This window comes from Carassius auratus, chromosome 14 (assembly GCF_003368295.1).
Source record: "Carassius auratus strain Wakin chromosome 14, ASM336829v1, whole genome shotgun sequence".
NCBI lineage: Eukaryota > Metazoa > Chordata > Actinopteri > Cypriniformes > Cyprinidae > Carassius > Carassius auratus.
The window spans coordinates 31,036,640-31,051,079 of NC_039256.1; the positions used below are offsets into that span (position 1 = coordinate 31,036,640).

Consider the following 14,440-nt stretch of genomic DNA (forward strand, 5'->3'; position numbering starts at 1 on the left):
ATGCAGAAATGTTAATCCATGCATTTATGACTTCAAGGTTAGACTACTGTAATGCTTTATTGGGTGGTTGTTCTGCACGCTTAGTAAACAAACTACAGCTAGTCCAAAATGCAGCAGCAAGAGTTCTTACTAGAACCAGGAAGTATGACCATATTAGCCCGGTCCTGTCCACACTGCACTGGCTCCCTATCAAACATCGTATAGAGTTTAAAATATTGCTTATTACTTATAAAGCCCTGAATGGTTTAGCACCTCAGTATTTGAATGAGCTCCTTTTACATTATACTCCTCTACGTCCGCTACGTTCTCAAAACTCAGGCAATTTGATAATACCTAGAATATCAAAATCAACTGCGGGCGGCAGATCCTTTTCCTATTTGGCGCCAAAACTCTGGAATAACCTACCTAACATTGTTCGGGAGGCAGACACACTCTGTCAGTGTCTCTTTATACTGGCTAACACATAACATACGGACACATTTCTAGTATTCAAATCCGTTAAAGGATTTTTAGGCTGTATTAATTAGGTAAACAGGAACCGGGAACACTTCACATAACACACGATGTACTTGCTGCATCATTAGAAGAATGGCATCTACGCTAATATTAGTCTGTTTCTCTCTTATTCCGAGGTCACCGTAACCACCAGATCCAGTCTGTGTCCAGATCAGAGGGTCACTGCAGTCGCCCGGATCCAGTACGTATCCTGACCAGATGGTGGATCAGCCCCAGATACAGATCCCCTGTAAAGACCTTGTCTCAGAGGACCACCAGGACAAGACCACAGGAAACAGATGATTCTTCTGCACAATCTGACTTTGCTGCAGCCTGGAATTGAACTACTGGTTTCGTCTGGTCAGAGGAGAACTGACCCCCCAACTGAGCCTGGTTTCTCCCAAGGTTTTTTCTTCATTTTGTCACCTCTGGCTTGCTTAGTTGTGTACACTTCATTTACAGCATTGACTTGATAGCACAGATACTATTTAAACTGAACTGAGCTGGATCATGACATCACTGAATTCAATGATGAACTGCCTTTAACTGAAAATTCAGTGTTTACTATTGTCCTTTTGCATTATTGCCACACTATTTTTCTATTTAATACTGTAAAGCTGATTCGACACAATCTGTATTGTTAAAAGCACTGTATAAATAAAGGAAAAAATACATAAAAATATTTACAGCTCACTATCTTCATAGCTGGGGATACTTCCAGAGCTAAGAACATTTAACAGATGTCTTAACACATTCAGGAGAAATTAACAGTTCTCCCGTGCGTCAAGGTTAGGAGAGCAAGGCAGACCGGTGTTGTGAGCACAGGATTTGACATTACAACGGTCTCATAAAAGCATGATAAGAGTGTGGGTGGAAACCGCTGCCTGCTACAGCTGCTGTGTTTTTATATCAAACCTGATGAACGCTGCTCACCAACATCATCGGGGGGAAAAGAAAGAATCAAGACTTTATAGAATCTGTGTGCATTAGCATACTGAAGCAAATTCAAGAATTTAGATGGTGGGGCTGAAATATCTACAGTAGATCAAGTGTACTGCTCAGGAGTCTATTTATATGCTTAGATGTTAGATGGAAATATAATTAGCTTGTTTTGGCACACCGCCCCTCGTGTATCCTGATACAAAGTCGACTTAGTCCCTCGGCTTTCCTGGACATCAACACTGGCCATGGTTTTTGGCACGAGCCGCTTTCCTTTGGAATTCTTTTGATGTGCATGGATGCAAACATTGGCATGTTCATTACAAACTGTTTATTTGGCCATTCTTAACAATTAGCTCTGAATATCCCAAAGCCAAAGGGAATACAAACAGCTGTCAAGATGATTTTTCAGAGGTAAAACGAGCCTTTTTGTGTTTTCGGCACTCGTTTTAAACAGTTTTCATGCAATTAGGGAAATAAATGTAGCATGCCGCTGTTTTGGTGGCGTAGAAATATTCCAAAGCTGCGCCTGAATCATTTGTACTGCGAGGCAATTACATATCACAGCATCAAAGTGACACATTAAAAGCACTGGAAGCGTGGACTTTGATATGTTACTATAATATGTTATTAAGCTTAAGTGAAAAACAATGGTTCTTTAAAGACAGGGTTCCACGTAAGAGCTTTCTTGCATGTCACGGCTCTTATCTGTAAATTAGCCCAATAAGAGCAATCAAAGTCTGTCTGAGCAGTGCACTTTCCTTTCATTTACTCTAATCGAACAGACGGTTTCCCTCGAATTTCAGTGTACTACATCACATAATATACAGCCAACAGGTACAATTAACACTAGTAATATGCTAGTATCTTGCTTTTCTGTTTAAATTCAGACTTTAGGAAAGGGCCAGCAGAGACATAACCATGTTGCCCCATTTCCATCTCTATCTCTATTCCCTATCATCTATAAGGTGCTAATAGAGCTGCAGGTGTTTGACAGAAAATTCACCTTTACAAAGGTGAGCTAGATCTCTCATGGATGGCAGCGATGCCCCTGGCTGGAGCAGCTTGCCTTTGGCTGAAAAACAGCAAATACTGTAAGCATTTTCATCCCAATTCTACACAATAATACAACTTTGTGTGACACAGATGTTTTTGGTTGATCTTTGGAAGGGTCCTGTTAGTCACACATATGGTGTTCATGTTTTAATAAGTTGAACACAATAAAAACAGGCCAACGTTTCTCAAGGCAGCATCTAATAAATGCTCTCACCTCACAGAGAATGATTAAAAGCTGCTCTGAGCTCTTATTAATCTTATTAATTCATGCCAAGTTGAGGGACTGATTCTACTTCTTTTTTCCCCCCGATTTCAAAAGTTTTCTTCCACAGGCAAAAAAAAAAAAAAAAAAAAAAAGATTAATATTTCATTAGATGGGAGCAAAATACCTAGAATGCAACACTTTTGAATGGAAGTGTAATTATAGAAAGATATGTGACTCAAGTAAAACCAGGCAATTTATGGTTACAAAAAAATTAGATTTAGAGAACTGTTAGCATTAACATACATTTTCTCTTTTCAAATATTCTTAATGAGGTGCATCAAAATAAATCTTTCGTATTCATGGATTAATTGGTTTTATATCATCATAATATCAGCCAGTCAAGTCGGCATGAATTGCCTTTGCAACCCATTTCTCAGGATTTTTAATATGAAAAAGTGTCGGCAAGAGATCTATCCATCAAGAGGATTTATCCATCCATTGATTAGAAGGTGTAAAATTTTAAGGTTAACAATATCCAAAATAAGTAAAAGAAAGCCATCCATTTCTTTACATTATATAATATCTTCCTTTCACTGGGAAAAAATAATTGGGGGGGGGGGGTAATCTGCTGTAATAATAATAATAATTAAAAAATATAAATGAAAAAAAACACAATTCTAAAGCTTCCATTACTGGGTCACGAAAGCAATTAAAATCCCAAGAGCTAAACTGGAATTCTGCCCATCATTTGGCCTATAACCTAAATATAAATCCTGAAGGCCTTGAAAATCAGACAAAGAGAGAATTTCAACTATGTTCAGAGCAATTCACTGCATAGAAATCATCAAATACAGGCAATCAGGCATTCATGTAGCTCCAACAGTGGAGCGTGGCGCTACAAACACCAAGGTCATGGGTTCGATTCCCAGTGAATGCTTGAACTGATGCAATCAAGTTGGATAAAAGTTTCTGTCAAAGAAAAATGTAAAGCAAAAAATAATTAAATAAACTGGCAGCTGAATTCATCAGGTTCTTTAAAGCAGTTAAAAAATGTCTTATTGTTTTCACGTACATTTTTTAGATGTGGCCTGTTCAGCAACACTAATGACACCGTAATCTTCAGGGATCTCAAATGAATCCTGATGATATTTTTCCACAACTGCTAAAAGCAGGATTTTTTTTTATTTTTTTATTTTTTTCAAAAAGATGTTATAATTTTGGGAGGCAGAGCTGCAGTTTTATGCCATTTGGTGTTTTGAACATTTTAAAACCAGGAAGATTCAGCTCACATTCCAAGAGGCAAATTAAAAATTTTATTATTATTGTTTATTTTATGCAATGAAGCTTTAAGTGGAACAGTAAAGAAGATTTTTACCTGTAACTGTGGTTTTTGATGCCTACCTTTGATGCCAAAATAGCATATCAAGGAACACAAAATGAATACCTGTTGCCCCTGTTGATATATTGAGAAATGATCAGTCTGTGCAAGAAACGAAACATTATTTACAGCATTATTACCTGTAATCCAGCTCCTCAGGCAAACGGTCTGGAGTGATATTCGGATCACAAACAAGTCATTCTTCTGAACAGGTCCTTTTAGTGAACTAGTTGAGGTCAGAGTTCGCAGCTCAAGCAGTACAGAACCAGTTTATTAAAGGATTGTACAGATATGCCCAAGGCTCTGGATTACAGGTAATAATGTTGTACAGAAGTTTCTTGCACAGGTCAATCATTTCTCTTCATAAGACCTCATTATATCGTCAGGAGCCACGAGTATTCATTTGGTCTTCCTTAATATACTTTGTTATTCTCAAAACAGGTAGTCATTGACTTTGATTTTATGAATCACCAAGGCCCACAGTTTTGGCTAAAACCCTTCTTTACAGTTCAGCTGAAGAAGAAAAGAGAAAAAAGAAAATAACTCACCTACCACCTATCTGGATGACCGAAGTATGAGTAAATGAACAGCAAATGTTCATTTTAGGTTGAACTATAATTTTTATATAAAGGCAAAGAAACACTAAATTAATAGCAGGCATTCAATCATGCATAACCATGCTTGTGTTATTTTACAAAGACCGTTCGATGAGATCTCCCGATCCATTAAGGACTGATTCCAGCCAACACGAGTCCTGCAACTCTTCACACAAAACCAATAAACTAGGTGTAAAGTTGAACTCTCCAGTCTCTGGCATCTCCATCATTTAAGTTTGAGGCAACAGCAAAACGGGCCATTTATAAGAAAGGGCAACTGAGATTTGTGAGAGAGGAAAGCTGTGCTATGTGCATTCGGCTTACAGTCAATCTCACTGAATTCCTAATATATTAGTCTAAAAGACAAAGTTCTTTCTAAGTTGCCAGAACCATTCGTACTGGCACTGAGGTGGAACAGTGTGAATTACTCCGACTGGGATCCTATTGTACTTACCTGGATTTCCCTGAAAACAAATGGTTGTACAATAGTGTTCTAAGAGTCCTCTTTCACTTGAAAAATCACTACAAGTGTGGTTAAAAGATATTTTTACTCCCAAAATGAATATAAGAGAATAGAGAGAGAATGAGAAGTGGAGAAAATAAATGTCACAAATCAGCTTAAAATGTGTGCCACCTGCATGAGCACAAGCACTCAGCTTGTCAAACGTATGTGCACAAAACACAACGCCAAGTTTCTGAAGCATGTGCACATTTCCACAAGCTTACCAAACCTGTATTTTGTTACAAAGATTGTCAAAAATAATTGTATGTATGACCTGTGGCCACCTGTAGAAGCTACACCGCTGTTCAAAAGTTTGGGGTCTTGGTTTTAAGATCATTAGAGGTCTCTTGTGCTTATTATTTTGCTCAGAAACACAGCAATATTGTGAAATATTATTGCAATTTAAAATAGCAGTTTTTAAATGTGAGTATATGTAATAAAAATCATTTATTCCTGGAATCAAAGCTGAATTTTCAGCTTAATTACTCCTTGTTTCATGATCCTTCAGAAATCATTCTAATATCCTGTTAAAAATGAAATAATAATAATATTTTAATAAATAAATAAATAAATAAATATTATATATATATAGAAATCATCATTGATGTCAGGAACAGTTGTGATGCTTCATATTTTTGTGGAAACCATTTCTTTTTTTTTTTTTTAGGAAGTATAAATAGAAAAATAGAAAGTACAAATTAAATCTTTTGAAACCTTATAAAATGTCATCACTGTGAAATCTGATGAACTTAATGCATCAATGCTGAAAATATTTCTTTAAAAAAAACACTGATCACAAACTTTTGAATAGTAGCGTAATTGTAGATAAATACATGGCCCAGATCAAATAATCAGCCAAAATAATGCAATTTTTAATAATGCCAGAATAGAGCCAGACTGCACAAATAAATACTTAGCTGTTGGTTAATAATATACATCAGCGCACATCAGTAGAAAAAGAAAAGAAGTTGTTGTTGAACATTCTAATGAAATACTACTACCACAACCTTTTATCAAGAACTGGGAGGTTCACAATTTGTGCATTAAATACAATTCTGGTTTCACATTGACCTTAATATGCATCAGCCAGTGCTGTCAGTTCTCTATTTGTGACCAGCCTTCAGTAAAGTTGGCATTACCTTATAAGAGAGCAGAAAAGTGAAGTCAAGTCTGTTGCTGTGCGCTGAGCCAGATAAGGTGAATGTGGAAGAAAAGCTCCAGTGTGAACGAGGCAATCTGCCCCCATACAGCTGCAGTGTGTGACGGGCCGGACCCCAGCCAGCCGACCGGCTCGGCCCACCCAGAGCTCATCTTCCACACGCCTTCCAGAAATTAAAGCCTTTGGTTCCCTCACAGTCGCCTGGCTCAATCCTCCTGTCAGGATCTGATTTCTAACACTCACTCCGCTGTGCGATTGAAGACCTGTCTGTCAGGTTGAATGTCAGATGTCAAAACCAAGCTAAGACGGCTTTGAAAGCATCTAGCATTAAAAATACAACTAAACGAGTCACTTTAACGAGCACAAAGCTTTCATCTCACAGAAAAAGCTCAAAAATTGAGAGTTCGGATAGGGTTTACGCAAGAGATTGAACAGAATGGCCATCTGGCATTTCATACAGAAACCCTGCTTTCGTGGTTTATCCTCCAAAAAGCAGCAGTTCTCCACTGGCATAAACATTTGGGCTATTTATACGCTCTAATATCAGACTAAACCCTATACTTTCCTCTTGGCTCGCAAACACTGTGTCGGCCTCACCTTACAAGCTTCATCTCTCACAACTTAACAATAAAAGGTCTGAAATCTAAACTTCCCGTCCTTTAGAAAGCGCAAACAAGAAGAGAAAAGCAAAGGCACACATTTCCACCTGTTCATGGCAGAATAAATGCCAAAGAACTGGTGAAGAAAGCTCTTATTATTGAGAAGCAGCCTCTCGTGGGGACACTGACAGCCTTATCAGGTGTGCAGCAGAGATCTAGCCAACAAATGCTTTCTCTGCCGTGAGATCTAGACTCTGTCTGTGAATGAGAAGCTTAAAGGGTCTCTGACGGTACATCGAGCAGACAGAAGCATGCATATCAACTCACCTACAGCTCGAGCAGATCTGTAGTCCTTGAACATCATGTGTTCAATCTCCCGGTGACGGCACCCTGTTAAGAAGACAATACAGGCTTAGCAACGTTTGGACGTTAAGAGGACTGAGGTATCTCTATGAAACAGTCTTGTGAGCATAGAACCACAGATGGCTTTCCATCAGCACAGTACACGTCTTGGAGAAGGCAATCTTAATTCAGCGAGAAACAAACATCCTAATAAATCCAAAACATCCATGAAGCACAGCAGTTTAGTAGTCAAAGTCACCTGGGATCATCCGATTCAAGAACAGCCAGAGTCCAAAATTAACTGTTTACTTCAGCTCCGATAGCGGGTGAGCTGAGTTTATTTACCAGGCATAAATATTTCCTCCCAGGCATTTTGCATTTTTATTAAAAATGTTTTTTTTGTCCTTCATGACAATAGAATTATCTAGCTGCCACTTCTTGCATATTTGTGGCAGTGACCCACTGTGTGACTCCTAGTCTCAGTCTTCCAGCAAAACAGCACCCGTCATAAAAACAGTGAAGATTAGAATTTTTATTAGAATTTTGTATCTTATATTTTTGCTTCAGTAGCTTAATGTGAGGGACATTGCACAATATGTGTTGCTAAATGGTGTTCTTTTAGCATCCTGGACTGGATTTACAAAATCAAATGATTTATTAAAATTATTCTTAAGTGCGATTTCTTTTTTCTAAAAGGTCAATAATGTTTTGTATTCCCTAAAACATTTAAAAATTTTCTAAACTTGCTTTTTAAAGGGTTAGTTCACTAACCTATCGACAGAGCAAAATGACGGTAAGTGTGTTGAGTCATACAATCACAACACAAAGCCTGTCATTTTATCTTAACAAAAGATGTTCTAAAGAAAAGAAAACAGACTTTTTTTCAGTAAATGCACTCGGAAACATCTTAGAATTTATCTTTAGAGGATTTTTGTGAATCTGGCCCCCTGATGATAAATTCTAAACAGAAGTAAATAGCTGTAAGGCACATAAAACCAAGGAGGGTTTTTCCGTAGATGATCTATGTATTCAAATTAAACAAACAACTTCCACAAATGTCAGATTTAAACCATATAATATTGCAGTTCGTCTGTAAGCTAAAGGCTAACTAACTTGCTGAAGGCTTGACGAGTGTAAATTCCAACCTGTTCTACATTTACACTTTTCAAACTATGAAATAAAATGCATAAAGGACAGACGATATGAATGAACATTATGCATCTTTGTGTTTCAAAACTGCAATCGCATATCTAGGTTTCATTCAGATCTATAAATGAAATGTCAGAATCCATGAGTGCCGTCTTTCATCACTTTGGTCTGTGAATGCTTTGATTCACAGATTCATAGAGAGAGCAGCGTTCTGGAAACATATCATATTATGAAATCAAGAGTCAGCCAATAACGCAATCAAAAAACAACCTGGTCTAGACAGGAATGATTGTTTTGTGCAGTGACTGGTCTCATTTACTAGTACAGAAGCGTGTGAGTCTGGAGAGAGTTTCAAATAGCAGTAAATCCAAGATCGACCTGTCATTTCCTCTTTGACCCTTTGCCCACAACATGGTAATGAACTCTAACCTCTTGACATCTGTCCAAGTCACCATTTGCCCCCAATCTCTGGCTGGCCAGACCTAAATCACACTGCTTTTATTAGAAATGTCCAGCTTGAACTGAACAAACAGCACCACAAAAACAAAAAATAACAGAAAACAGATGAGACTGTGTAAATGGAATAATAAATAAACAGGTTGCAGCACATATTCAACTGCAAGTTTAAAAATATGCAAGACATGTTGATACAATAATAATGTGTTTAAAGAAAAGAATAAGGAAAAAGGAATAAAAAGATAATTGCAACAATACCAGTACAATATATATATATAGTGTGAATGTGATAATATTCTTAGATATTCCTTCCTATGACAAGGAGCTACAAGAGTTTACTTGTAATTAAAATCTAATTAATTGTGTAACCAATACAGATTTTATGTGTAATGTGGGACTTAAAACACAAAACTTTGAAGTCCAAATGCATTTTGGGCTTGTTTATGATTATCTCTTCCTGATGCTCATTAAAAAAATATGCAATTTTACAGCTGTCCTAAATTAAACATTGTTATAATTCATCAATAGTAGATCACAGCAATAAACTTGTAGGACGTGCCACCACGCAATAATGCAATCATTTGTTTCATTACATCATAGCCTTCTGAAGTGTAATAATCATAAGGGCATATTGCAATTCTTGTTCTTTCATCGCATAATGTAAGACTTCTTAAAATGATAATTAAGACTGCTATAACAGTTAAAATATTTAAGACTGGTGAACTTTTTATGGGTTATCAAAAGATGTAGGGCAAAGACTGTTGATTGGATGTTGAGATGTGGAGGCAGATAAACATGGGCTTGCACTGGTGGGTTTAAGCAGACTAAATAATTGGAGAAGTCCTACATGACAAAATGGCCATATACATAATGTAAAGTTTCAGAACTGACAGCTGCATTTAAATATGGCAGTTTTGTGTATGTACAGAATGAACCTCACTCCTGAAATTGCAATGACTTAAACCGATTAATCGGTTTGCCATATTTATCGGCACCGATAACTATACAAACAATCCTTTTTTTAAATATACAAATAATATATATTATAAAAAATGTGTTGACTAGATGCTGCATGTTAGCAGACAGAGAGGACACTAAGATAAGCAACACTTCAAATGGTTAAAACAGCATGACAAATACATGCAAATTCAACCCAAATGTTTGATTTCAAGATTATGTTACCATCTTTTTGGTACTAGGCAACACAAGCTGCGTCAGATTCGACCGATCACAGGTCGAGATTAAGGAGAGATGACAGACAAGACCATTTTGCTCAACAGATCCTGAGCTTACTGAAAATATTTGATCTAATAAAATGTGCTCCATTTACAGTAGGGTAGCTAAGGTGTAGAAAATTTCCAGTAAATTTCCCTAGTACTTGTGATCGCGAAATCAAAAGTGAAAGTGAACAGCGAGTGCTCATTCAAAAGCTCTTTAAATTCCCTGCAAATTAAATAAATATGTATGATTATTTTATACAAATGTTGTCCAATAGAGTCTTTTTTACTGTTAAACATTTCAAATGCTTTAAAATGCATCAGAAGAACTCGTAAACCAGGATCACGTGATCACAAATGGACATCACAGGTTCCATTTATTAACTGGTGTACCATTCACAAAGTGTGTAAAAAAGCCATTTGGAATACGCTGACGGCGTGAGAAAAAAAGTGAAGATTAAACATATGCATGGATGAATTGCTCACAGCAAGATCTAAAATATGCATTTAGACAAGTAGATAGGGCACATTTCCATGCCAGGAAAAAGTATTGCTAATTAAATCTTTAAAGAATGATAATCAGTGAACAGAGCCGCAAACCTTACATTCCCATTCGTAGTGGCTAAGTGGAGTGGAATTCTAGTTAAAATTGCTTACAGCACCTTTATCAGTGCTCTAATAAATCTGTGCCTTTGATCTTGTGCCATAAACGCAGCAAGTGAAGTCAAGTGTCTAAAACAAACGGGTCTGGTTCAGTCTTTAGTCTGAGGTTGAGCCTGGAGGGAGAGGAACGTGATTGGTTGCAGCAGTCATAACTGACAGAAAAACGTTAGCAAAAAATCCTTCCTCGTGATGAACACCACTATATAATGTCTATTCCTCAAACTCGACTGTAGCTTGCAGGGCTGTTAGCAACGTGTTTGAACTTATGAGGCATATAAGACTGCATTTTGGCAAAATGGACATTAAAAATGCATTTGAATTCATCCGAGGTTAGATTTCAGTCAGTGGCCCAGTGAAAATGATTCAGTAATGGCACTGGCCAGCATGAAACAGACATCATCTTGCCTCCTAGCAAGCAGAAGATACATCTCAAATGAGGGTATATTTAGTCAACAAGATTGGAAGTGCCAAGAAATGAGACAACATATACATGCCTCTTGACCCACCTTCAATGCTACTGCATTGGGAAAAGAATAAATACTCAATCTAATAAATCATTTCCAATGCCATTTACTTGTGGAACAGATGCTGGGATTTCTACTTCCAGATTTGCCCAGGTTCTTGTTTCGGAAGCAGTAATGATATGACAAGGGTTCTGTCTCAAATCCAAGGCAAATCATTAGCGTATTTCATGACTATGCTTTCTAAAAGTTCTGTCTAGGTAGACAGCTCAGCAGGTTTTGAGACATCATTTAAGTCAAAGCGAGATTTTTATTAAAAACCAAATATCACCATACAGTAATTGAACACTGAAGGTATTTTCAACTTTCAAGTTGAAACACGGTCTGCTGATAAAGGCCAACATTAAACTAAAATACTCAAGGTTTAGATGAAACCCTACAAACCTATATGAGATATTTTCTTTGACTAAACATGGAAGATATTTTGAAGTAACAAAACAGTTGTTGGTCCACACTGACCTCCATAATATGGAAGAAATAAAAACACTATGGAACCTGTTTGGTTACTAACATTCTAAAAAAAAATATGCTTCATCAAAGCAGCATTATTTCAGAAAAGGTACATTCCAAAAAAAAGAAGAAAGAATTTATAGTAATTTATGGCTCAAGGGGAATGATACAATGATTACTTTTCTAAAATGAAACAAAGTATGAGACCAACAAATGTGGTGGAGCCTTCAAAATGAGACACCACAACCATAGTTGACTGTAGGCAAGAGGAAGTTCCTGTACGTGATTTTTTTTAAGGTCTTTAAGATTTTTCAATGCACACATACAGTATATAATAGAAAAAAAAACAGAAATTGTCTGCAATCTAAGTGTGTTTGATTCACGCACTAATAATTGTCATCTTGTTCATCATGTGACCCTGGAGCAAAAAACCAGTCTGAAGTCGCTTGGGTATATGTGTAACAATATCAAACAATACATTGTATAGGTCAAAATTATTGATTTTTCTTTTATGCCAAAAAATGATTAGGATATAAGTAAATATCATGTTCCATGAACATATTTTGTAAAACTCCTACTCTTAATATACCAAAACTAACATTTTTGATTAGTAATATGCATTGCTAAGAACTTCATTTGGAAAAGGTGATTTTCTCATATTTAGATTTTTTTGCACCCTTCCAGATTTTAAAATAGTTGTATCTCAGCCAAATATTGTCTAATCCTAATAATCAATGGAAAGCTTATTTATTCAGCTTTCAGATCACGTACTGTATGAATCCAATTACGGAAAATTGACCCTTATGACTGACTGGTTTAGTGGTCCATGGTCACATACTGTATGATGATGCATTGCAACTGCTATGAATACACAAACGCTTTCCCTTCCATTTTTAGAAGCAAGAAAATTGATTAGTTTAGCCTAAATAGATTGAAGTTTTATTTTTACCAGCAATACAGCTCATATGACAAGGGAACATCTCTACATGTAATGTTCAATAATTCACCAACCCAATGCAATACCAGTGAAGTGTAGCGATAAAATAATAATCTATTAAATCTATCACTTGAAAACATCTAAAAAGTGACAGCTGCTATCTTCAACTGAAAGCTCCCTCTCTGCAGTGCCAAGAGACAAAATGCAGAGAAGTTGAACTTTGGGCCAAATCTGTTAAATGTTCTTTCTCTCAGTGCTGTAGAAATCCTGGCTCTGGTGCTGAAAACAATCTCCTGTTCTCCACCAAGAGAGGCAAATTATCATACTACACATTCACGGTCTGAGCAGTCACCATAAAATGTGGGCCAGACACACCAAATGTTGCATAAAGACCAACCCTCAAATGCCTGCTTGGTCTTCAGAACCGAAGAGAACAGACATATGAGGCTTTTACTGTAAAACTGGAAGCTTTTTCAGTGACTCTTCCTCTGTAATGTGAAGAAAGGAAAGCTTTTAGCCTCTCTCAAACATTCATTTCCAGAAAGTGTTGCTGGAAGTAATGTCTCCTAAGTGGTGCGTGCATTTGTGTTTTATGGGATAGGCTTACAATGGTATGAGAATGAATTAAGTGGCTTTCAAATGGCAAGCATCAGAAAGAACTGCAGGCTAAAATTAGTGAAAGAGTCATGTTTACAGTGGAATTCTGGGATTCTAAAGAATTGGTTCACCCAAGATTGAAGACGCTGTCATTATTTCCTCATTCTATAATGCCATTTCAAACCAGTTTAACTTTTCTTTCTTCCTTGGAACACAAAAGAGGGAGATTTTGAAGAATGGCCAAAGCACTGTTATCCATTCTGCAAAAGAATTCAATGCCAAAGGGCTATAAAGTTGCATAAAAGAAAACAAACAAAAAAGCTTGCATGCTATTCCAAGTCTTCTGATGCCACATGATGGCTTTCGCAGAAAAGCTTTCCCTTCAGAAAGCTACGCCACAGGGAAGATTATCAATAATGACTTAAAGACATGGTTCGCCAGTTTTGGGGAAAGTTACTTTGAAAATAAATGCAATACAATATTGTGTTGCACAACCTAGTTACTTCTTATGGAAAGTATTGCCTTATATTAATTCTGAGGTACTTTTTGTCACCTGGGCTAGGTGTGCTTGATGATTTTTAAGAACAAAAAAACCCCAAAAGTCATATTTGTCAAAACTACAAAGGCCCTTTCACACCAAAAGTGAAAAGTTGTTCCAAACCTGAATGTAATGTAATGCTGGGAGATATATCGGTTCTAATGGTAAACCAGCATGAATTAAGCACACAGTAAGATGTTTTGCATCTTACTGCAAAATAGACAGTGTTGTGAATTGTGAGGGCATCCCAGTAAATGGCACACACTTCTGACTGTTAATGTTAATAACACACAACTAATTCTTTAACTAGGAAAATAATCCAACTGCAAACAACCTTTAACAGAAGCCAGAGACAAGACACTGAAGATGAATGCAAAGAGGAGAAAATACTGTAGAGCACAGCATGATGCCTGAAATATTGGAAGAAAATCCTAATCACTGAATCGGGAGTGAGGGGTTTATAAGAATTTATACATGTAGGGAAACTGACTCCTTTTCATCTTACCTTTATATGACGCATATTAATGTTGTATTTAAGCATAGCGCTGCTTTGATTATTGCAGTAAACAATGAAACACTGTACTGCTGCTGCTCCATAAGCGCCACTTGCTGTCAGAAAGTGGTTTTGCAACTCATGCATC

The 14,440-nt window shown here is 36.9% G+C and overlaps 1 protein-coding gene across 4 annotated transcripts in view; it reads right to left on the reverse strand.

Annotated features, from left to right (window-relative positions):
• The window catches only part of enox2 (ecto-NOX disulfide-thiol exchanger 2), a 194,091-nt gene that overhangs the window by 142,933 nt on the left and 36,718 nt on the right, over positions 1–14,440 (reverse strand). For 2 of the 4 annotated variants that reach the window (XM_026281214.1, XM_026281216.1), the window contains exon 2: positions 7,257–7,319. The exons of 1 other annotated variant lie outside the window; for it this stretch is intronic. In XM_026281214.1, coding sequence (XP_026136999.1) covers positions 7,257–7,293 — 37 coding nt within the window. In that variant the 5' untranslated portion in view covers positions 7,294–7,319. The remainder of the gene's footprint in view (positions 1–7,256; positions 7,320–14,440) is intronic. One more of the 4 variants, XM_026281217.1, reaches the window with a different exon arrangement.